The following is a 22,354-nucleotide window of genomic DNA, read 5'->3' as shown; positions in this document are numbered from 1 at the left end:
GCAGGGTCCCAGCTGGCTGCACCTGGCAGCAGCAGCGCCTGGCTCTGCAGGGCTGAGCCAGCAGAGAGCAGCAGATGCTTCCTGACGTGTCCCAGCTCCTCCAAACCATCTCCCAGCCCCCCAGCATGGAGGGAGCCGTTGTATCCCGACCCTGGGAAGGGGGCACAGTGGGGGGGCTCCCTTCCCTGGGCCGGGGGATGCTGCTCCCACCCCTGCTCACCACCTCCTCTCTCCACCAGGCCTATCTCTGGGATTCCTACCAGCGTGTGCAGCAGCAGCTCCTCAAACGACAGCCCTTGGCTGACACCCCCATGGTCCCCACCCTCCACGCAGGGCACAGACCCCTCTCTAGGGCCCAGTCATCTCCTGCCACCGCCACCATCTCCCTTCCTGCCCAGGACACGGCCTCCAAGACACTCTCCCTGCCCGTGCAGGAGCAGCCAGCCAAGCCCCACTTCACAACAGGTACAACCAGGCCCCTCTGCGGGGCTGTCACAGCTGGAGCAGCAGGGGACAAGAGCTGGGAGGGAGCTGGGGATGCCCAGGGGCAGCTTCGGGTCAATCCCAGTCACTCCCAGTCTCATCAATGCTTGGGAGTGCTCATCTGGCTGCCAAAAGAGCAGAGCAAGGCATGAAGGTCCTCTTCTCCTTATCTAAGGTGGCTTTTCCAAGTAGGACTTGCCTATTTGGCCCCTTGGCTGCCATCCTGGCCCAGTGATGCTGGCACAGTTCAGCTCCCTCACGTGTCCAGGGCAGGATTTGCTTCCAGCACGTTGGGTCAGAGGCTCCCATGGTTTGAGGGAGGTGTTGGAGCCAAACCAGATGGTTACAGGCGTTGAGGGTCTTCACCAGCCCCTGGAAAAGAGCTGAACTGGGGTCAGCACCATCGAGGCCTGGGTGCCCAGTCCAGTCTGGAGACACCAGCTCCCCTGGTGCTTTGCAGGGCTGGTGTATGACTCGGTGATGCTGAAGCACCAGTGCACCTGTGGGGACAACAGCAACCACCCCGAGCACGCGGGCAGGATCCAGAGCATCTGGTCCCGGCTGCAGGAGCGGGGGCTGCGAGGACAGTGTGAGGTGAGCACCACTGGGGGGGGAGGGGGTCCTGCCACCCCCTGCCTGGCCCCTGCCTGGCCCCTGCCACCCCCTGCCTGGCCCCTGCCACCCCCTGCCTGATCCCTGCCTGCAGATGAGGGAGATGCTCCAGTCCCAGGCCAGAAACACCATGCTCAGCTCCCTGGTGGTGGGGCAGCCACAACCTCCCTGGGAAACCTATTCCAGCACTTTCCTACCCTCCATGTGAAGAATTTCTTCCTGATGTCCAACCCAAATCTCCCCTCTTCCAGTTTTCATCCATCCCACCTTGTCCTCTCCCTCCCTGCCCTTGTCCCAAGCCCCTCCCCAGCTTTCCTGGAGCCCCTTCAGGCACTGGAAGCTGCTCTAAGGTCTCCCTGGAACCTTCTCCAGGCTGAACACCCCAACTCCCTCAGCCTGTCTCCAGGGCAGAGCTGCTCCAGCCCTTGGATCACCTCCCTGGGCCCTTCTCTGGAGCTGGCTGTCCCGAGGACAGCAGGACGTGCCACCTCCACCCTCGGAGGCTGGCGTGGGTGGGTGGGAGGGCAGCCTGGTGACCAGCCCTCTCTGCCCCCAGTGCCTGCGGGGACGCAAGGCCACCCTGGAGGAGCTGCAGTGTGTCCACACCGAGCGCCACGTCTTCCTCTACGGCACCAACCCCCTCAACCGCCTGAAACTGGACAACGGGAAACTGGCAGGTGGGTCCCCCTCCCCACTGCTCCCCTGGGCCACCACCACGTCCCCACCTCCTGCCCCTTCCTGCCCACACGTGTCTCAGAGCACCCTTGGGGACCACACCAGGGGACTGGTCCTAGTTCTGGCCGAGCAGCCGGGCCAAAGCTCCCTCCTTGGTGCCCCCCACGCTGTGCAGCCTGTTCCCCCCAGCTCTGAAGCCCCCACTGTCCCCTCTCTCCGCAGGGATCCTGTCACAGAGGATGTTTGTCATGCTGCCCTGTGGAGGGGCAGGGGTAAGTGTTTGAGCTCTGCTCTGGCTGCTTCTGGACGGGGTTGCTTCCCTCCTTCTGTTCCCACCAAGGGCCTCCCCGTAGGCTTGAGTGGAGAGGGAGCTCCTGAAGCCCTTGGGCTGCCAAGGTTGGGCAGCCTCAGGTGGGACCACTCACCTGTGGGCAAGATGTTGTTGTATCAGAGCTTCCCCCTGTCCTCAGGGTGGTCCTAAGCATCCTCCCCTTGGAAGGGGACCCTTCCCACCCCCTTTCTCAAAGGGGCCCAGCAACCAAAAGCCCCTCACAGCCCTTTCTAAGAGCCTGGGGCATTAGGAGGGAATGAGCTGGTGGGACAGCCAGGGGATGCCACAAGCCATGGTCTCCATGGAGGGGGCAGTGGTGTGGTGGGGACAGCAGCTGCCACTTCTCTCCAGACACCTCTGTGGCCTGTCCTTTCACAGCTTGCTGCCCTGGTTTCTCTCCATTCATGGCGTTCTCCTCTCTTCCTCTCTCCTTCTCTGTCCTTCTCTCTCTCTTTCAGGAAGGGTCTCACTCCATGCCTTCCTGCTGCCTCTTCTGGTTCTTCTCCTCTCCTTGCCCCTGCTGCTGGGCACCAGCTCTTCTCAGCCCCGTTTGCATCTACTTTTCCCTGCTCTGCCTCCTCCTCCCTGCCCTCCTCTCACATTGCCCCCAAGGCTGGGGGGGCTGGAGCTGCCCCTCCGTGGGCAGGGGGGGGGAAGCCTTTGAATTGCACACATGGAGTTGATCAGAAGAGACTTGAGTTTTTCCGGCTCTGGCTCAGCCCTTGATGTGATCCTGATCAAACCAAGATGTTGGGTTAAGCAATAAAAATAAGATAAAGAAGGTAACGTTCTCAGTCACTCCTCCCAGCCCCCGGGGGCAGGGTGAGATGCTCTGGAAGGAGCTCAGCTGGGGGTTGGGGTTGGCAGCAGCTGGAGGAGCTGCTCTCCTGGCCACCAGGGAGCTGCTGGGGGGCTTGCCCCATTGCATGCCAGGTAGTCCAGCTCCCCAGCCCTTCAGCCTGCATGGGACTTCAACCCCTTGGCCCTGAGCAGGGTGGTTGGCAGAGACTGTGGGTCCTGTGGCCAAGGTCCCTTGTCCCCCACCTGACTGCTCCACCTTGCTTCCAGGTGGACAGTGACACCATCTGGAACGAGCTGCATTCCTCCAACGCTGCCCGTTGGGCTGCTGGCAGTGTCACAGAGCTGGCCTTCAAGGTGGCCACCAGGGAGCTGAAGGTGAGGGGGGCTTCCTGGGGAAGCCCCAGAGCTGAGCATCACCCCACGGCCGGGCAAGAGGAGTGGGGCTGGGAGGATCTCCCCGGGTGCTCCCAGCCCTCTCGCTGTGGTGGGCTCCATCCCTGGCTGTCCCCGTGTCCCCCAGGAGAGCTGGGGTGTGGAAGGGTGTGTGGCACAGCACTTGGCATCATCACTCCCCTGTTTTTTGTCCCCAGAATGGCTTCGCTGTGGTGCGGCCACCAGGACATCACGCGGACCCTTCCACTGCCATGTAAGAGCCCTTCCCAAGCCAGGAAAAACCACTTCCCACCTGGGAAGCCCCAGGAACCAGCTCCTTGGCTCAAAGTCACTCACCTCCCCTGGGACCCATCCACAGCCCAGCCTGGGGAAAGGGAAGGGGGAGCCCACCCTTCGTGGAGCTCGTGGGCCAGGGGGGAAGGGGCCTCAGGAAGGGCCCCAGAGCATAAAGTGGCTCCAACTCCCTCTTGGCAGGGGATTCTGCTTCTTCAACTCGGTGGCCATCGCTGCCCGGCAGCTGCAGCAGAAGGGGAAACTCAGCAAGATCCTCATTGTGGACTGGGTGAGTCCCCTCAGTCCCCCAGCGTGTCCCTGCTCCTCCCCAGGATGTCCCCAGGAATGGGTGTCTGCTCCTTCTCCCAGCTCCTTTGGAGTGAGACCAGAGAGCAGCAATAGCTCCTCCAGGCCAGAAGTGGGGCTGGGAACACCCCCCCCCTGGAATGTTGGGGTGGGAAAGTGGGAGCAGACCCTAGGGTTTGGATCCCCATCCCTGAAGCAGGGTGGAGACCCAGTTGCTTTTATTGTAGAATCATAGAATCCCAGACTGGGTTGGGTTGGAGGGACCTTCAAGCTCATCCAGTCCCACCCCCTGCATGGGCAGGGACACCTCCCACCAGCCCAGGTTGCTCCAAGCCCCATCCAACCTGCCCTTGGACACTGCCAGGGATGGGGCAGCCACAGCTTCCCTGGACAACCTGGCCCAGGCTCTCCCCACCCTCACAGGGAAGAATTTCCTCCTCGTGTCCCACCTAAATCTCCCCAATTCCAGTTTAAAACCGTTATCCCTCATCCAGTCGCTACAGGCCCTTCTAGCTCCAGTTAGGGCCCCCTTCAGGGCTGGATAAAAGAGCCCTCTCCCCTTCCCTCTCCCTCCAGGATGTTCACCATGGCAACGGGACTCAGCAGGTCTTCTACAGAGACCCTGATGTTCTCTACATCTCCCTGCACCGTCACGACGACGGGAACTTTTTCCCCGGCAGCGGCGCCGCCGACGAGGTAGGAGGCACCAGGAAGCTGTGAGGGCTCTGCCTGGGGACAGCAGCCCTGGTGTCCCAGGGGACAGCCAGGAGAGCAGGCTGCTGGTGGCTTTGAGCAGAGGACAGTGTTGTGTTGGTTCCTCGTGGGCTCGTTGCTGTCTGTTCCTGCCTGGTTCCCCCGCTGAGGCTTCGTCCCAGCTGTAGGGGGACGTGGTGGCCACGAGGCTCTGGGAAATGCCAGGAAGATGCCACAGCTGCTGCTGCCCTGCAGAAGCTTTTCTCCCCTCAGAGCCTGGCAGTGATGTCACCCTCTCAGGCCACCTCCAGGCCTTCATGTCCTTGTCCCCTCACAGGTCGGTGCTGGTCCCGGCGAGGGATTTAACGTCAACGTCGCCTGGACTGGAGGGCTCGAGCCACCCATGGGTGATGCTGAGTATCTGGCTGCCTTCAGGTGCTGGTCCTTGTGTTTCTGCTCCTCTCCCCTCGCCCTCGGGGTGGGGCTGAGCCACCTCCCAACACCTCTCCCGTGTCCCCCCCCCAGGACGGTGGTGATGCCGATTGCCCACGAGTTCTCCCCCGACCTGGTGCTGGTGTCGGCCGGCTTCGACGCAGCTGACGGGCACCCACCCCCCTTGGGGGGCTACAAAGTCTCTGCTAAATGTAAGGAGGTGGGAACAGGGTGGGCTCTTCCCACCGCCCACCCGGGCTCTTTTCACTGCCCACCCAGCCTGTTCCCACTGCCCACCCAGGCTGGGACCACCAGCATGGGGGTGACAGCTCCCCAAAGACCTTTGGGCTCGTACCAGCCCAGCACTGAGGGTCCCAGGGTGGGGGGCAGGGAGACTCACAGCCCCCCCACCCCTCTCCTTGGGCTTTGTCCCTCCAGGTTTTGGCTACATGACAAAGCAGCTGATGAGCCTGGCTGGTGGAGCCATTGTCCTGGCTCTAGAAGGTGGCCACGACCTGACAGCCATCTGCGACGCCTCCGAGGCCTGCGTCTCAGCCTTGCTGGGCAACGAGGTGGGAGCTGCTGGGCCGGGGGCTCGTGGCTGTGGGGCTGCACTGGGCACAGCCTCCCTCCTCTTGACCCTCTTGTGTCTTCCTTGGGCAGCTGGACCCTCTCCCAGAAGAAAGCCTGAGGCAGAAACCCAACCCCAACGCTGTGCGCTCCCTGGAGACGGTGATCCAGGTCCAGAGTGAGTGTCCCAGGGCTGGGGGGCTCGGTTAATTAACGTGGAAGGACCAAATATTGGCATTTCCTCCCCTCTCCAGCAAACCCCATCACCTCCAAGGGCTTAACACCCCTCCCAGTGGAGCCCTTCACCATCACCCTCCTCGCGGGAGGCTGGTGCCCCACGTGTGCGCTTCCTGCTGAGGGAACCTGGGGCTCCCCCATCCCAGCACCTCCTGATTCTTGCTTCTCCTGCAGGTAAATACTGGGTGGCCGTGCAGCGTTTTGCCTCCAAGCTGGACTGCTCCTTCCTGGAGGCTCAACACCACGAAGCAGAAGAGGTGGAGACAGTCACAGCTTTGGCCTCCCTCTCGGTGGCCGTGATGGTGGAGAAGAGGTGATGGTGCCCTTGAATTGATGCTGGGAAAACTGGGTGTCCCTCAGTCCCTGTGGCTGAGCTTTGGGGCCACAGGGGGTGGCAGCAGGGAAGGGCCACGTCCCACAGCTTCTGGGAGGTCAGGAAAAGTGCTGCCTTGGAGCAGATCTTGAGCTCCCCACCAAGAGCTCTGGGTCCTGCAGCCCTCACATCTCAGCAGCACGGGTGGGTGGGGGGGGTGAGGTCTTGCAGATCAGGACCTGGAGGAGCTTCTGGGGGTTGAGTGCTGGGCAAGATGAAACTGAAATAAAATCCTCTTCCCTTCCCTGGAGGCTGGAGATGTCGGGGTTCATCCCCTCCTGTCAGCAGGGTCCCCACCTGCCCACCACTCTTTCTGATCCTCACCCAGAGTCCGTGTTGTTCTCTGTGGAGCAGGAAACACTGGGAGGCTCCTTGTGTAGATGCTGGACATGCCAGAAGGCCCCTCGATGCTGAGGGGGGGGGTTGTGGTGTCACACAGGTCTCCTCCTCGTCTCACCTGTTGGATTTCTCCCCTTCAGGCCACAAGATGAGCCAATGGAGGAGGAGGAGCCCATGAACCAGTGATGAGCAGTGATGTTCTCTGCTCCCCTGCTTCCAGGATGTGGTTGGACTCTCCAGAGCCCAGTGCTCACTCTTCACTCCTGGCTTCCCATTTGCCACGTCATCCTCATCCCCAAGTCATGGTCCTGAACGGGACCTGGACCTTTGGCTGCTGCAGGTCTCCAGGAAGGATGTTCCTGCAGCCACCTGGAAGATGTCCTGCTTGGGACTGAGGAAAAACCACAAACTCCCTCTGCACGACGTGGCCTTGCAAACTTGGGCAACCAGTCCCCAACCTCTGGGACCTGAAAACCCCCTTGGGGACGTGTGTGAGAGGCCTCCAAGCCCTCTGTGGTGGAAGCCAGACGTGGACCTGCCCCTCTCCTGGGACCTTCCTCACCCCTGGGGAAGGGGATGGATGTTGGGATGGATGTTGTGGCCGTGCTGTTGGAGCTGCCTTCAGGACCCAGAACTCCAGCCCCTCAGCAATGCCTGAGGAGCAGCCCCAGGACAAGGTCTGGGGGCTTCCTGGCTCCTTCCAGGAGGACACAAAGGTGGGAAGGTGCTGGTGACACGGGCTCGTGGCCTCATTCTGCAGAGGAAAGGCCTGGACAGCTGGGGGTGACACCCCTGCAGAGCGAGGGCAGGAGCAGCTGCAGCAGCCAGGGTGGCCCCCGTGGGACATCCTGACCATGCCCAGATGTCCCCCCTGGTGCTGGGGCTCTGATTTGCACTAGATACAGTTGCTGTGTGCTAATGTGAACGGGACGGACTCTCCTTGCCCTGGGAAGGATGGGACCAGTCACCTCTGGTGGGGATCTCCCCAGGGTTGGTGGGGATCTCCCCAGGGTTGGTGGGGATCTCCCCAGGGTGCCCCCCCAGGCAGCCCTGCTGCCCTCGGGACCTGGCTCAGTGCTCCCCAAAGCAGGGACATCCCCTCTTGTCTTCCACTCAGCCCCCCCCCCCTTGTGTCCCCCCCCTTCACCTCCAGCACCCCCGTGGGCTCCTCAGCTCCAGCTGAGCTCAACTCAAGTCCTGTCACCCCCTTCCTGGTGCTCAGCTCCCCCAGGGAAGCCCAGAGCTCCAGCTCTACCATCCGTGATGATGTCCAGGCCATGTTGGGGGTGACAGAGGCAGGATCAAGCCCCCCCAAAATGACGTGTCCCTCTGGATTTGCCTTCTCCCCATCTCCCCCCTGCACCAGGGCAGCGTGTGGCTCCTCATCCCCCCCCCCAGAGCCTTCCCATGTCCCACGGGGCATGAGCCCCAAGTCCCACAAGGACAGGTCCCCCCAACTCGGGTGTCCCGGGGCTGGGGTGGGGGGGACAAAAGGGGCCACAGCCCTGGCTGGGGAGGGGGCAGGGGCTGTTCTGCTGGTGGGGGGGGGGGGTGGGATGGGGGGGCTGGGGGGGTTTGTACAGAAAGGAAAAATAATGAAGGAGAAAGGAGAAAAAAAACCAAGCCAACAAAAAAAGAGATAAAAGCAACAAGGAGCTTGGAAGAGTAAAAGGTTTTGGTGTCTGGGGGTGCCCAGGGTGGGGGGCACAGAGCCCACGGGGGGGGGGGTGGTGAGTTCCCAGGTGCCAGGCAGAGGTGACACTGCCCGTGCCCCCCCCCCCTGTGGTCCTGGGACCAGAGGCCTCCTCCTCTGCAGCCCCTTGCTGGGGAGGGGTGGGGGTGTTGCTGTGGTGGGACAGCTCGAGAAGGAGGAGCACCCCAGAACCTCCCTGTGTCTTCTCCTGGTGGTTGGAGGTGGTGTTGTTCTATCCTATGGGTCACCCCTCCATCCTATGGGTCACCCCTCCATCCTATGGGTCACCCCTCCATCCTGTGGGTCACCCCTCCAGGTGGGCTTTGAGGTGGTGGAAGGTTCTGCTGCCTTGGGGCACTGGAGGGGGGGTTTCTGATGTCCCCAGGTGGAGATGGGGCAGGGAGCTCACTGAGCTGCCACCTGCCCAAGCTGAACATCAGGCAGAGGAGTCCCACCATGGAGCTGGTGGTGGACATCATCTCCAGGACATCTCCAGGACATCTCCAGCTCCAGGGAGGAGCTCCCCAACCACTGTCACCTTGGTGTGTCCATCCCTCCTGCTCAAAACTCACTCCACCCCATTGGAAATGGAAGGTGGGACCTCCAGACCAGCCACCAGGTCCCACAAAGGTCCCTCTCACCCCGTTGTGGTCACCCCAAAGTTGCTGTGGGCCCCCCAACTTGGGGTGGTTGCTCTTTGGGGTCCCCACAAAGCCTGGTGAAGACACCAAGGGCCAGACCATCTCCAGCTCCATCCCTCCTTGCCCCAAACACCTTTTTTCCCTCCAAACTTTCTGTCTTGGTAACAACCACGACTGTGACCCCTGGAAAACCCCCAAGATTTTGCTTCAAATGGTTCTAAATCAACAGAAGGATTTTTTAAATTTGATTTTATTTTTAAAAGACTCAACAAAACGTCACTTTAAAAATACTCTTTAAAGATATTTTACCCTTTTAAAAACCTCAAAAAATAGGATTAGGAGCCTGAGTCTCCACTCCACCCAGAGATGTTTTCCCCCTTTTATTTTTAAAGCACATTTAATGATTTTTTTTTTGAAGGAAAATGAACATTTTTAACTGTGGTTTCCTTGGTCCCGTGGAAAATACTCCCTGGGATGCAGTGAACGAAGCCACAACCCTTTTATTGTCAAGTGGAATTTTAATGTTTGAAAGCACATTTGGATCTTTTGAAAGGCCTTGTTTTGATGATGATGATGAGTTTGGCTTCAGGGTGTGCAGAAGAAATGGAGGAGCTTTTAGGAAAAGGTGGGTTGAGGGGCCTGATCCGGAGTCAAACCGGTTCCATGAGCCTTGGCTGCCCCTTCTTGGATTCTCTGGTGTGGGATTAAGCTTCAAACTCTGCTCTTGAGTCACTTCTCCCCCAGGTGGGGGTAGGTTGGGTCGCACCCTTGTTGCAGCCTCAGTTAAAGAGACTTTTTTTCTCCCCCCCCCCCCCCTTTTTTTTTTCCTGCTCTCACGAGCAAAAAAAAAAAAACCCTGATTTTGCTTTTGCCCAAGTGAATTCGAAGTGGCCAGAGGGGGCAGGGCTGAGTGTGTCACCAGCGTTTGCTGAGAAAAGCAAAAGGCTGGAATCCTGGAAAAAAATTCCCCCTGGATTGGATTGGGATGGTCTGAGAACCTTCATGTCCCCCCCCTCCCCAAACTCCCCCCTTCAGGGAACAGGGCAGGGCTGCAGGTCACATCCCAGCCTTGCTTTTCCAGTCATTCCCAAGGAATTGGGTTGTTCCAGCAGTGATTCCCAACCGAGTCCATGGGGCAGGAGTCAGCAGAGGGGCAGCCTGAGCCTTGGGGGGGGTGATTGGGGGTTCAAGAGCCCCCCCCCCAGATCCATTGGGATTTCCAAGCAGCTTCTCCAGCCACCGCGTCGTCCTGGTGTGGGTCTCCAAGAGGAGCCTCCCAAGGGCTTTGCTCTCCAGCCTTGGCCAAATCCTTGGGGTTTTCCCACCCCAGGGTTGGAGGAAGGAGGGCTCAGGGCAGCTCAGGGGGAACTGGAGGCCCTTCCCACGGGTCCCATGAGGAATTGTCCTGCCTGCTCCTGGCAGAGGAACCAGCCGTCGATCCGAGGGCTGAAGGACGTGCCCGTTTCTGACCTGCTGGGCAGAAATAAATGACACCCCAAAGAGTTTTCATCCCCAGAGTCGTTCCCAGCACAAACCTCCCAGGTCCTGGTTGGGATTTGAAGGGTCGGAGCAGCCCCCTGGGGTGGGACACACACACATCCCCCCATGGGGCTCGTGCTCTCCTGCTCTGCGGGGAGCCCATGGGTGCTGGAGGAACGTGGGGTGCAGGGCTTGGGTGTCCATGGAGGCAGAGGAGTGAGACCTGAGGGAGACAGGGAGGGTCAGCCCAAGGGTCTGGAGGGGGGGGGTTTGGTTCAGCACAGCCCACCCAGACTTCCCCAAAACCGTGGGCAATCCAGCCTGGAAGCTGGAAGAGCCGCCTTGGGTTGTTGGCTCCTTGAGCCTTCGTGCTTCCCGTTCCCAAATTTCCCCCCCCATGGCCACAAGGAATTGCATGGGACACGCTGGGAATTGTCCCCACACCTGAGCCCAGGGCCTGTTCGAAGCAAGAAGCAGGTTGTTGTACCCCAAATACACATCCCTGGCAGGATGGGAGAGGAAAACGGCCCCAACGGCTCATCCCTCTCCGTGGGGAGAAGGGGAATTATCCCGAGGAACTGCTCCCTCTCCGGGGGGCAGGCTGTCCCCAGGGTGGGTGGCACTGGAGGGGACCCCGTGGAGACACGGAGCACCTCGAGGTGACCTTGGACACCAGCCTGGAGCCACGGGGAGGGGGTTGATCCAAGGGCTGGAGCAGAACGAGCTCCTGCCGAGGCTGGAGGAGGGAGAAGCGGCTCCATCAGGGCTGGGGGGGACCAGGAGTTGAGGGGTGTGTGGGGGGAAACGGCTCCGTTTTGTTCCTCCTGGAACTCCCTGGGCTTCCCTCCCCATCACCCCCAGATCCCTGGTTTTATTTCATCCCCCCCCTTCCCCTTTCCTGACGTTTTTGCCTCCTGCTTTCCCAGCCCGTCTGCACTGAGACCTTTCCCCTCAGCCTGGGGGGGGGGGGAATAAATCAAACCCTGCAGGGATTCAGCCCTGGGCACCCCTGAGTTAATGCAGCTGGGGCTGGGGGGTGGCTGGGGGCTCCTGCCCACCCCCCCCATGCAGCAGGGGCTGCCCCAGGGGGGGGCAAATGGGGCAGAACCTGCCTGAGCCGGGGGGGAGGGGAGAGAGAGGAACCCCCCCCCCTCCCCAAAACCCAAATCATCCCATTGCTTTGGGACTGCAGGTTGAGGGGGCTGGGCACAGGCGCCCTGCTGGAGGACAACCCAAAGGCTTTTGGCCAACACGGGGGTGTCCTGGGGATGGGGGGGTGTGGGGGGGTGGGAAACACAGGCATGAGCTCCTCAAAACAGCCCAAATCAAACTCCATGAGCTCCCCTCTCCTGGTGGCTCCATCTCGAGGACAACAGGGTCTGACACCAAGTGCTCCTGACACTGAGGGGCTGCAGGAGCCTCCAGAGGAGACTTGTCCCTCTGTCCCTCTTGGGGACAGACATTCCCGGGGTCCAGAGCCCAGGGTTGGGGACCACATCCCCCTGCCAACCCACCCTCACCTTGGGCTGCGGGAACCCCCCCGGCCCTGCTCAGGAGCAGCCCTGGAAAAGGAGATGAAAAGCAAAGCCTGACTCGTTCCTGCAGCTCCTCCTCCCCTCAGATCCCAGGTGCATTCCCAGGACATTCAGCCAGGAGAACAGGGGCTGATTCCCTGGACCTTCAGCCATGAAATAGGGGCTGATTCCCAAGGTTTTTCCTCTGGGCTGGGACAGCCGAGCTCCCCGCAGGGATCATCAAACCCGCAGCCGTGTCCGTCCTGCCAGGGCTGCCTGGGGAATTCGATTTTAACTCATTTTAACTGATCCTGAGCAGTGCTGAGAAGCCAGGAGCCTGCTGTGTCATCCCCCCACCCCGCCAAGGTCGGCAGGTCTTCTGTATTTCATAGGAAGGTGGGAATTTTCTGCTGGAAAACTGAGGTTGGTTTTTGAGGGTGAGATGAATGGCAGCTCCTTCTGCTGAGGGAGCTGCAGGGAGGGGGCTGGAGAGCCAGCCTGCTCTGGGTGGGCTCTGGGAGCTGCTCTGAGCTGCTCCAGGACATCAAGGAGGTGCCACCCTCATCCCAACCCAGCCCTGGGCTGGTGGTGGCCAAACTGAGCATCCCCAGCCCCATCTGGCCCTGCAGCCTGACCCGGAGCTGGTGCTTGAGCTCAGCCCTTGGGTTTTGGGGATGTCCCGCATCCCTCACCTAGGGCAGCTTCTCCTCCTACCCAAAGGGCACCAAAGCTGGAGCCTTCAAGGCAGCAAATATCTCTTCTTCTACCTGCCCACCCTGCAGACACCAGCACATGCTGTTGTGGGGAAGGCAGAAGCCTTTGGAGGGAAGTTCTGGCCTCCCAACCTGCTCCACAGCAGAGCAAACCCCAGGAGAATCCTGCCAGAGAGCAGGGATGGGACCAGGGAGCACGGCTGGTGCCCTTGACCCCAGTGGATAAAAGGAAAAAAAATCACCCAGGCCCAGATCTCCCAGGATTTGGGCAACTCCTCCTCCCTTCTGGGAGCTCAAACCAAAAGTGAAAGGGGAAAAGGGAAACGGTTCCTGCTGGAGCAGCTCCCAGGACCCAACCCAGGAGAATCCCAGGGCCTGGAGCTCAGCACCAACTCCTGGCCTCGCTCTGCCCCAACCCCGGGGGGTCCTGGGCCACCTTGACCAGTTGAAGGACCCATCCACGGTGGCCCAGGAGAGGGTTGTGCATCCTTGAGGTTCAGCAGAGGGGTCACAGCTTTGGGGAGCTGCTGCTGCTGCTGCTTGGAAGGTGTTTTCTGAGCAGGTGGGAGGCAGGAAGGGAGGGCTCCCCAGGCTCCCCCTGTGCTCTGCTCCTCTGCCACCAGACACGTTGGTAAAGGCAAAAGGAAACAAAACCTCCACCTCCAGGCAAGAGCAACGGTCCCCAAAGGGAAGATTTCCCCAAGGTCTTTTCAGGAGAGTCCCCCAAGACCCCCCAAGACAAAAAGAAAGCCTTTATCTGAGCTCTAAGGAGGGGCACAGAGCTCTCAAAAACCACCCATCATGGAAACCCACCACAGAAACCCCCTCTCCTGCAGCCCCAGGAGCTGGGCAGAACCACACGGGGCAGCTCCCACGTTTTGGGAGCAGACATGCAGAGTCTGGGGGTGATGGGGACCCCCCAAAACCTCCCCAAAGCAAAATAAAAGCCTTTATCTGGACTCTAAAGTGAACTTAAAAACAATCCACCAGAGCAAACCCCCCCATCTTTCAGCCCCAGGAGCTGGGCAGAACCACACGGGGCAGCTCCCACGTTTTGGGAGCAGTCATGCTGAGCCTGGGGGTGATGGGGACCCCCCAAAACCTCCCCAAAGCAGAATAAAAGCCCTTATTTGGGCTCTAAAGAGGCTCACAGTGCTCTTAAAACAATCCACCAGAGCAAACCCCCCCATCTTTCAGCCCCAGGAGCTGGGCAGAACCACACGGGGCAGCTCCCACGTTTTGGGAACAGACATGCTGAGTCTGGGGGTGATGGGGACCCCCCAAAACCTCCCCAAGGCCTTTATCTGGGCTCTAAAGAGGCTCACAGTGCTCTCCAAAACCTTTCCATCACAGAAACCCTTTCCCTGCAGCCCCAGGAGCTGGGCAGAGCCGTGTGGGGCAGCTCCCACGTTTTGGGAGCAGACAGGCTGAGTCTGGGGGTGATGGGGACCCCCCAAAACCTCCCCAAGGCAGAATAAAAGCCTTTATCTGGACTCTAAAGTGCTCTTAAAAACAATCCACCAGAGCAAACCCCCCCATCTTTCAGCCCCAGGAGCTGGGCAGAACCACACGGGGCAGCTCCCACGTTTTGGGAGCAGACATGCTGAGTCTGGGGGTGATGGGGACCCCCCAGAAAACTCCCCAAGGCCTTTATCTGGGCTCTAAAGAGGCTCACAGTGCTCTCCAAAACCTTTCCATCACAGAAAACCCTTTTCCTGCAGCCCCAGGAGCTGGGCAGAGCCGTGTGGGGCAGCTCCCACGTTTTGGGAGCAGACAGGGAACATCCCACATCCCCCCCCCTCCCCAAACTGGGAATCACCCCCCTGCAAACTGCACGCCCCCCAGGGCTGGGTGCAGGAGTGGGGCACCCAAAGGGGGTGAAGGAGACTCGGGGGGGGGGGGGGGGAAATAGGGGCTTGCTCAGCTCAGGGGGGAGCTCAGCTCATCCCAACTATCCCACACGGCTTTTTGGCTTCTCCACCCACTTCTGGCTGTTCCCAAAGGGGAAGAAGATGTTCCCAGCAGCTCCCAGTTAAGACCAGCAACCCTGCTGCCAGCAAGGGCTGGTTTTTGCCATCGGGTTTGAAACAACTGGGTCCAAACACTGAAAATCTAGACGTGGAGTTAGAAAATAAAACAACAAACCACCCTCGTTTTCCTGATGGTTGTGAGAGATCTCAGCAAGGTTTGCAGGAAAAGCAGAGTTTAAGGGTCCTTCAATGAACCTGGAGCTGGTGGGAGGGTCAGTGGTGCCCACGGGGGGACACCAGCCATGGCAGAAGGTCCCCCCCCCCCCCCCCACCAGCACCGAGGCCACACGGCAGCAATTTCCTGGCATCTGTTTTGTCCCCAAAAAGGCACTTTCCTCCTTTCCCTGCTCCTTCTGGCTTCCCAAAAATCTAAGGTCAGGGTGGAGAGATTTAACTTTGCTCTCTGGCTTCCCTAGATGTCCCTGAAAGGGATCCCAAGTGGGTCTCATCCTGCTGGGAATGGGGCTGGAGTTCTGGTTTGGGGGTGCAGCAGAGGGTGGGGACCCATAGGGCTGGAATGAGGGGCTGGAATGAGGGGCTGGAATGAGGGGCTGGAATCAACACCCACCCAGCAGATCCCACCCCAGGGGCCAGTTTGTCTCATGGCATCACAGGCTGCTGCCCGGGGGGGGGGGGGGACAGGTCCAGGATCAGGACCACGGGGAGGAGGAGAACTGGGACCTAAGGAGGGTGACCCCGACTCCTGGCAGAAAATGAGAGGAAAAGGGGGTTCCACCCTTCGTGGTGGGTGATGAGCCCCTTCCCAAGGGATGCCAGGAGCCCTGGCCCTGCTGAGGGGGCAATGGGACCCTGGGGAGCTGGGCTGGACCCCCAGGAATTCTCCCCAGGGCTTGGGAACGTCCTCTGGGGCTTCCTGCTCCCGCTGAGGGGGCTGCAGGAAAGGGAACAGGGAGCTGAACCTTCTGTCCCACCCTGGTCCCCCAGCCCAACAAGCCCCAAAACGCCCCAAGACGGGGTTCCTGCCCCACCCCTCAGCAGCTCTGGTGGTGCTGGGTGCCCCAGAGCAGGGGTGCAGAGCCCCAAGGGACAAACCTCAGGGGGGTGGCAGCCTGGGGGACCCACAGGATCCGGAGGGATGTGGGATCCCGGCTCCTCTGCAGCACTTTAGGAAGGGGCAGGGGGTGACTTTGGGGGGGGGGGGGCGGGTGCTGGAGACCCCCAGAGCCACCCACTGAGGTCGGGAACAGGAGCTGAGCTCAAGGCTGGGTCTGGTCAGAGCAGAGGTGGCCACGGGGCTGCTCACCGGTCCCCGGGGCACCCTCAGAGGGTGGCTGCTGGGTCACCAACCCCCCCCCCCACCCCGGGGGTCACCAGAATCTCCCCCAGATGATGCTGATGATGCTTTTCCTCCCTTCCTTGAAACCTTTCCCCAACCCCCCCAGCTCCAGACCCCCCCCCCCCCCAGCTCCGTGTCACTTCAGGGTCTCAGCGGCCGCCTCGGGCTGGAAAAGCCCCCCTTGGCCCCCAACTTTTGCTGGGGGGCAGGAGCTCCTGGGAGGAAAGAGAAGGGGTGGGATGCTCGGAGGGTCCCCAGGAGGTGGCCGTACCTACCCCAGCTCAGTGGGACGCGGACATGGCCCAAGCCCCTTCCATCCTCCAGACGGAGAAGGCGTAGCTGAGCCTCTCGTGGGCCAGGGAGCCGCAGCCGGGGGCCCTGTGCTCCAGCTGGTCGCTCTGCAGGACCCGGTACAAGAAGTCGATGTAGCGGGCGGCCAGTTTGAGGGTCTGGATCTTGCTGAGCTTGTCGGAGGGGAGGGTGGGGATGATCTTGCGCAGCTCGGCGAAGGCGTCGTTGAGGGACTGGGTGCGCTGCCGCTCCCGCCCGTTGGCGATGGCCCGCTGGGCCTGGGGGGGCTCGGGGGGCTGGGGGAGGGGGCTGCGCCGCCCCCGTTTCCCCGGGGGGGAGGAGGGGACCCCCCCCTGCCCCCCGCGCTTGCGGGGCCATCTCTTCTGCAGCTTCTCCCCTTCCTCTTCGCTGGCGGCCGAAGCGCCCTCGGGGGACTCCGGGCACGTGGCTCCTTCTTTCATCTTCCCCACAACTCGAGGGCAGAAAAAAAGGGGGGGGTGTTGGGTTTTTTTTGGTTTTCTGGGGCGGGGGGGGGGGATGTCAGCGGAGGTGGCGGCGGCAGGACATGGGTGAGGGGGGCTGGAGAGGAGCCAGCAGCCGGGAGCACCCACCTCGGCAGCCTCCCAGCCCCGAGAGCCTCCCAGGGAGCTCCCGTTGGGGGTTTTTTTTTGCCCCCCACTTTCCCCCCCCCCCTCCTCTGCTTTGGGGGCTCCGGGAGAGGAGAGGGCGTGGGAATGGCTTTTGGGAACGGCTCTTTGCTGATAGGGTGAGGGGGGCCCGTGGGCGGGCGCGGGCCGGGGCGGCCGTGGAAGGCAACCAAACATCAGGAGAGCTTATGGGTTCCAGATTTCCTGCCCTCCCTCCTCCACCGACACCCCCGAGCCCCCCCGGCACAGACGCTCCTGCCTCCTGCTCGGGGGGACGCGGGTTCGAAGGGGAAGAAGGGAGGGTGAGGTTGGACATCAGGAGGAAACGCCTCCCTGGGAGGGTGGGGAGAGCCCTGGACCAGGTTGCCCAGGGAAGCTGTGGCTGCCCCATCCCTGGGGGTGTTGAAGGGCAGGTTGGATGGGGCTTGGAGCAGCCTGGGCTGGTGGGAGGTGTCCCTGCCCATGCAGGGGGTGGGATCTAGATGGTCTTTAGCTCATGGGATGGTTTGGGTTGGAAGGGACCTTCAAGCCCACCCAGATGCTCCACTAGATGATCTCCAAGGTGCTGCCCCATCCCTGGAAGGGTTCAAGGATCTAACACGGGGCTTGGAGCAGCCTGGGCTGGTGGGAGGTGTCCCTGCCCGTGCAGGGGGTGGATCTAGATGGTCTTCAAGGTCCCTTCCAACTCAAACCATCCCATGATTCCATGACATTGCCTCTGCTAATGGGAGCAGCAGCCATGGAGCCCTGGGAAGGATTTTGGGGGATTTAGTCTTTAGCCCATCCCTCCATCCCTCCATCCTCCATCCATCCCTCCCTCCCTCCATCCCTCCACCCATCCCTCCATCCCTCCATCCTCCATTCATCCCTCCCTCCATCCCTCCATCCCTCCATCCTCCATCCATCCCTCCATCCCTCCATCCCTCCCTCCATCCCTCCATCCCTCCATCTGTCCCTCCATTCTCCTCCAAGAGGAGGAGGAGGAAGAGGAGGAAGAGGAAGAGAAGAAGGAGAAAGAGAAGAAGGAGGAAGAGAAGAGAAAGAAGAGGAGGAGGAGGAAGAGGTCAATGGTCTCTCTTCTCTTTGAGGTTGGGCTGAAGCAACTTGGCCAATTCAACAACCTCCACCCATTCCCAGTAGAAAAACCTCCATTTAAGCTCAGCTACAATTCTTAGAACCAGCCCCCCCAGACCTGCCCAACGTCTGTAGCCCCCCCCTGGTCCATCACTGCTCCCAGCAAAACCCTTTCCAGCCCCTTCCCATGGGATGCTGAACCCCCTGCAGGTCCTTGGCTCTGTGCTGAGGAGCCCTGTTCTCACATCCCCTGGTTTCTCCCCAACATCCTTCCTGCTGGTGAGGCCCCAGGTGAGATGGTGACCTCGAGGAGCCACCTCAGCCCCCGTCCCAGGGAGACCTGAGCCATGCAGGGCAATGACTTGGGATGCTTTGGGGTTGGGATCTGGGTGCCTTTGGCTCAGCCCCATCATGGAATCATGAAGGTTGGAAGGGACCTTCAAGACCATCAGGTTCCAACCCCCCTGCCATGAGCAGGGACCCCTCCCACCAGCCCAGGCTGCACAAAAACCTCCTCCAACCCAACCTTAAAAACCTCCAGGGCTGGGGCACCAACAGCCTCCCTGGGCAACCCATCCCAGCTCCTCACCACCCTTAGAGTGAAGAACTTCCTAATATCTCACCTCAATCTCCCCTCTCTCAGCTTAAAACCATCACCCCTTGTCCTCTCACCATCTTCTCTGGTGAAAAGCCCCTCCCCAGCTTTCCTGGAGCCCCTTCAGGCACTGGAAGCTGCTCCAAGGTCTCCCTGGAGCCTTCTCCTCTCCAGGCTGGACACCCCAACTCTCCCAGCCTGGCTCCAGAGCAGAGCTGCTCCAGCCCTTGGAGCATCTTGGTGGCCCTTCCCTGGAGCCTCTCCAACAGGTCTAGATCTCTCTTGTGCTGGGGGCACCAGGACTGGACACGGGTCTCCAGGTGGGGTCTGAGCAGAGCAGAGGGGACAATCCCCTCCCTGGCCCTGCTGGTCACACTCCTGGTGACACAGCCCAGGATGGGTTGGCTCTCTGGGCTCCAGGACACTCTGGTGGCTCATGGTGAGCTTCTCATCTCCTCCCACCCCCAAGTCCTCCTCCTCAGGGCTGCTCTCCAGCCTTTCTCCCCTCTGTGTGTGCCTGGGGTTGTGCTGACCCAGGGGCAGGACCCTGCACTTGGCCTTGTTGAACCTCAGGAGGTTGGCACTGGCCCCACCTCTCCAGCCTGTCCAGGCCCCTCTGGATGGATCCCTTCCCTCTTGGGTGTCAACCACAACCCCCAGCTTGGAACCATCAACAAACCTGCTGAGGAGACACTCCATCCCACCATCCATGGCTCCAGCAAAGATGTTGAACAGCACTGGTCCCAACACTCACCCCAAGGGACACCACCTGGAGCCATTGACCACAACCCTCTGGGTGGGACCCTCCATCCAGCCCCTTACCCACCAAGTGGCCCACCCGTCACGGGGGGAAAAAACCCCCCCAACTTTGCTGAAAGAAGCCAAAGCTGCTCAGAAACAAGGCTGCTGGGACCTGCTGGGATGGAGCTGCTCCTTCCTCCTCCCTGGAGATCATGGGTCCTTGTCAGGACACTCACTGAGCTCAGATCTTCCAAGGGGAAAGACAATAGATCAGAGGGAACTGGGAAGGGAAAACCAAGGGAGAGGAGGGGAAAAAATCCCCATGGGAAGAGCAGGATGGAGGTGGGATCCTGGCTCCTGTGATCCCGGCAGGAGGAGAAGCTGGAGCAGGGCCAGGAGCTGCCAGGAGGCACCAGCTGAGGCACCAGCTCCTCTGGGGCTTTTCATTCTTGCCTTCATTTCCTGGGGTTGGGAAACCATTGACTCCGTTGGTCTGGAGAAAGGGGCTGGATCCTGGAGGAGAAGGGGAACTGCCACGAGCAGGGGGAGGGGCTCAGAGACCCCCCCCCCCCCCAACTGCTCCCACGGGCTTTTCCCCCCCCAGATTTGGGCTCTTTCGTGGCAAAAATAATGACTATTAAAGCAGCTTCATTCCAGCTTCTTCACGGGCAGGTCACGAGGCACCAGACTCTTCCCAGTGACTTTGCTGTTCATGTTGAGAGTGAAAACTTCAGGCCTCCAATATGTGGAGGAAATGAAGGAGCCTGGTGAGGAGCCACCAGATGGAAGGTCTGAATTCCCACCACGTCCCAGGTCCCACCTCCCCTCCTGGTTCTTCTCCACCCTCTTGTTTCTCACCTTCATCTTCCACCTGAGCAGCTGCTTCTGTTCTGGTTCAGGTGGGCAATGTTCCTGCCCTGGGGTGTCCTCAGCAGGTCTGAGATGGTCTCCAGGTCTCCATGGGGTTGGTCAGCACTCTGGAAAGAAGGGAAAGGTGGGAAAATAGAAGGTAAGGCCATGACCAAGGTCTGCATGGGGAGGGAGTCAGCAGAGTGTCCATCACCTGGAAACTGAGGCACAGCAGCAGCTTCAGAGAGGCTGTAGGACTCCAAGGGGAGCTCTTGCACGGGGTCATGGTGGGAACCAGGGTGTCTTTGGAAGAGGTCCCCTCAGAACTGCATCCTTGGTCGTCTCTGAGCCCAGCTCTGAGCCTCACACCACCCGTGGATGCTCCTCACCAGACCTGGATGTGTCTGAGCCACCTCCTGCCAACTCCTTGTTGCAAAAAAAAAAGCCAAGTCCTCTCGGTCTCCTCCCCACCAGGAGGTCTCCAAGAGCCATGGAGGTCCCAGCTCCACCCTGTGCTGTCCCCACGAGGGACCAGGAGAGCTGAGCTGTGGCACCAACCCTTTCCCCCCCTTCCTCCTTTGGGTGCAACTCACAGGAAGGTCAGGCTGCTGTCCTGGGATGTCCTGGCCTCTCTCCATCCACCAGAGGTCTGCAGAGATGGTCCGTGGGGCCAAGAGGTGGTTCCTTTCTGCATGGTCTGAAGGACAGGGTGGCCTCCAGGTCCACCCTACTCAAGACACCTCAAGGAACCACGTGAGTATCTCAAACACAACACATTTCTTCTAGGAATCTGCTTCTTATTCCCTGTTGGGGGGGTGGGTGGGAACTTTTTGGTCTTCCTGAGCTGGATCTAGAGGATGGAAATCTGCCCTGACCTTGTGGACAGGGCTGGATGAGCTGGGAGGAGGTTTTGAGGGGCTTGTGGTGGGAGGTCTCGAGGGGGTGGCCATGGGAGGAGGTCCCAGGGGGGGGGGTCTTTGGGTTGATGCACAGAGGAGAAGAGCTTGGCCTGGAGCTGCTGCTCCACCAGGACGGGGGTGAGGGAGGTGGAGAGGAGGCTTCTCCATCCCTGGGCTTTGGGAAGGGGTTGGTTGGACCCAAGGATGAGCCTGTTGTCACCCCGGGAAGAGGAGGGACAGGGCTGGCTCAACCCAACCGACCCCCCCACGTCACCCCTGGGGTGCAAAGACCATCAGGGGCTTCCTCAGCTTCCTCACTGCAGGGCTGGGACCCACGGGTGCCCTGGTGGGACCCACGGGTGCCCTGGGGTCACCTGTGGCATCACTTGGAGGCCCAAAGACCTGCAAAACAACTGCAGGCAGGAAACCAGAAGCCAAACCTCGATGCAGAAGAGGCTTCTTGTGGGGTTTATTGTCGGGTTTCCACCCCCTCCTCCTCCTCCTCCTCCTCCTCCTCCTCCTCTTTTTGGAAGCTGCTCTTCTTTGTTCAGGAGGACAAAAATAATCGCCCGTTTCCTCCTGCGGGGGAAAAAAAAAACGGGAGGAAAAGGCAAAGAGAGCGGGGAGATGAAAGGGGGGAGGGAACAGGAGCTGCCCCCGGGGGTGGGGAAGCAGCGCCGGGGGTGGGGGGGTGGGGGGGGGGGGCAGGTTTTTCTGGTTATTGCAGCTTTTGGAGTGGAAACATGTGTGGGGTGAAGCAGTGTGGGGTGAAGCAGTGTGGGGTGAAGCAGTGTGGGGTGATGCAGTGTGGGGTGATGCAGTGTGGGGTGATGCAGTGTGGGGTGGGGTGATGCAGTGTGGGGTGATGCAGTGTGGGGTGATGCAGTGTGGGGTGATGCAGCAGTGTGGGGTGATGCAGTGTGGGGTGATGCAGTGTGGGGTGATGCAGTGTGGGGTGAAGCAGCAGTGTGGGGTGATGCAGTGTGGGGTGAAGCAGTGTGGGGTGATGCAGTGTGGGGTGAAGCAGTGTGGGGTGATGCAGTGTGGGGTGATGCAGTGTGGGGTGAAGCAGCAGTGTGGGGTGATGCAGCAGTGTGGGGTGAAGCAGTGTGGGGTGAAGCAGCCGTGGCCTGAGGAGGAGGCAGAAATAGGGGGGAGCGGGGAGAGGGAGATTGGAGGGATGTGGGGCTGGAGATGGGGCTGGAGATGGAGATGGGAGGTGGAGATGGAGATGGAGGAGGGAGATGGGGCTGGAGATGGAGATGGGAGGTGGAGATGGAGGAGGGAGATGGAGATGGGGCTGGAAGATGGGGCTGGAGATGGAGGAGGGAGATGGAGGAGAGAAATGGGGCAGGAGGAGGGACCTGGGGCAG

The 22,354-nt window shown here is 60.5% G+C and overlaps 2 protein-coding genes across 11 annotated transcripts in view; one reads left to right on the top strand and one right to left on the bottom strand.

Annotated features, from left to right (window-relative positions):
- The window catches only part of HDAC7 (histone deacetylase 7), a 76,176-nt gene extending 68,149 nt beyond the window's left edge, over window positions 1-8,027 (top strand). For all 7 annotated transcript variants that reach the window (XM_051641489.1, XM_051641492.1, XM_051641487.1 and 4 more), the window contains 14 exons: window positions 240-465; window positions 944-1,077; window positions 1,652-1,772; window positions 1,993-2,042; window positions 3,170-3,277; window positions 3,493-3,548; window positions 3,770-3,857; window positions 4,451-4,570; window positions 4,905-5,002; window positions 5,093-5,211; window positions 5,438-5,571; window positions 5,663-5,747; window positions 5,981-6,119; window positions 6,659-8,027. In XM_051641489.1, the coding sequence (XP_051497449.1) occupies window positions 240-465; window positions 944-1,077; window positions 1,652-1,772; window positions 1,993-2,042; window positions 3,170-3,277; window positions 3,493-3,548; window positions 3,770-3,857; window positions 4,451-4,570; window positions 4,905-5,002; window positions 5,093-5,211; window positions 5,438-5,571; window positions 5,663-5,747; window positions 5,981-6,119; window positions 6,659-6,704 (1,524 nt within the window). In that variant the 3' untranslated portion in view covers window positions 6,705-8,027. The remainder of the gene's footprint in view (window positions 1-239; window positions 466-943; window positions 1,078-1,651; window positions 1,773-1,992; window positions 2,043-3,169; window positions 3,278-3,492; window positions 3,549-3,769; window positions 3,858-4,450; window positions 4,571-4,904; window positions 5,003-5,092; window positions 5,212-5,437; window positions 5,572-5,662; window positions 5,748-5,980; window positions 6,120-6,658) is intronic.
- A 1,862-nt stretch (window positions 8,028-9,889) lies between these two features.
- Window positions 9,890-21,467, bottom strand: LOC127395028 (twist-related protein 2-like). 4 transcript variants are annotated; one of them, XM_051641429.1, is made up of 6 exons: window positions 20,676-21,467; window positions 20,297-20,508; window positions 20,092-20,210; window positions 19,406-19,746; window positions 16,161-16,648; window positions 9,890-10,554 (listed from the first exon to the last, which is right to left on the bottom strand). In XM_051641429.1, the coding sequence occupies exon 5, from the start codon at window positions 16,635-16,637 to the stop codon at window positions 16,167-16,169; it is 471 nt and encodes a 156-aa protein (XP_051497389.1). In that variant the 5' UTR covers window positions 16,638-16,648; window positions 19,406-19,746; window positions 20,092-20,210; window positions 20,297-20,508; window positions 20,676-21,467; the 3' UTR covers window positions 9,890-10,554; window positions 16,161-16,166. The 4 variants fall into 4 exon arrangements, with proteins under 4 accessions (XP_051497389.1, XP_051497390.1, XP_051497386.1 ...); XM_051641430.1 differs by lacking the exon at window positions 19,406-19,746; XM_051641426.1 differs by lacking the exons at window positions 19,406-19,746; window positions 20,092-20,210; window positions 20,297-20,508; window positions 20,676-21,467 and having other exon boundaries at window positions 16,161-17,454.
- Window positions 21,468-22,354: the final 887 nt, after the last annotated feature.

This window comes from Apus apus, chromosome 28 (assembly GCF_020740795.1).
Source record: "Apus apus isolate bApuApu2 chromosome 28, bApuApu2.pri.cur, whole genome shotgun sequence".
Taxonomy (NCBI): domain Eukaryota; kingdom Metazoa; phylum Chordata; class Aves; order Apodiformes; family Apodidae; genus Apus; species Apus apus.
This window is presented reverse-complemented; position numbering and strand designations above follow the sequence as displayed.

What these genes read in the sequence shown, in the direction of transcription:
- LOC127395028 (XM_051641426.1), bottom strand. Translation starts at nt 17,000, where the DNA reads ATGTTTGGTTGCCTTCCACGGCCGCCCCGGCCCGCGCCCGCCCACGGG.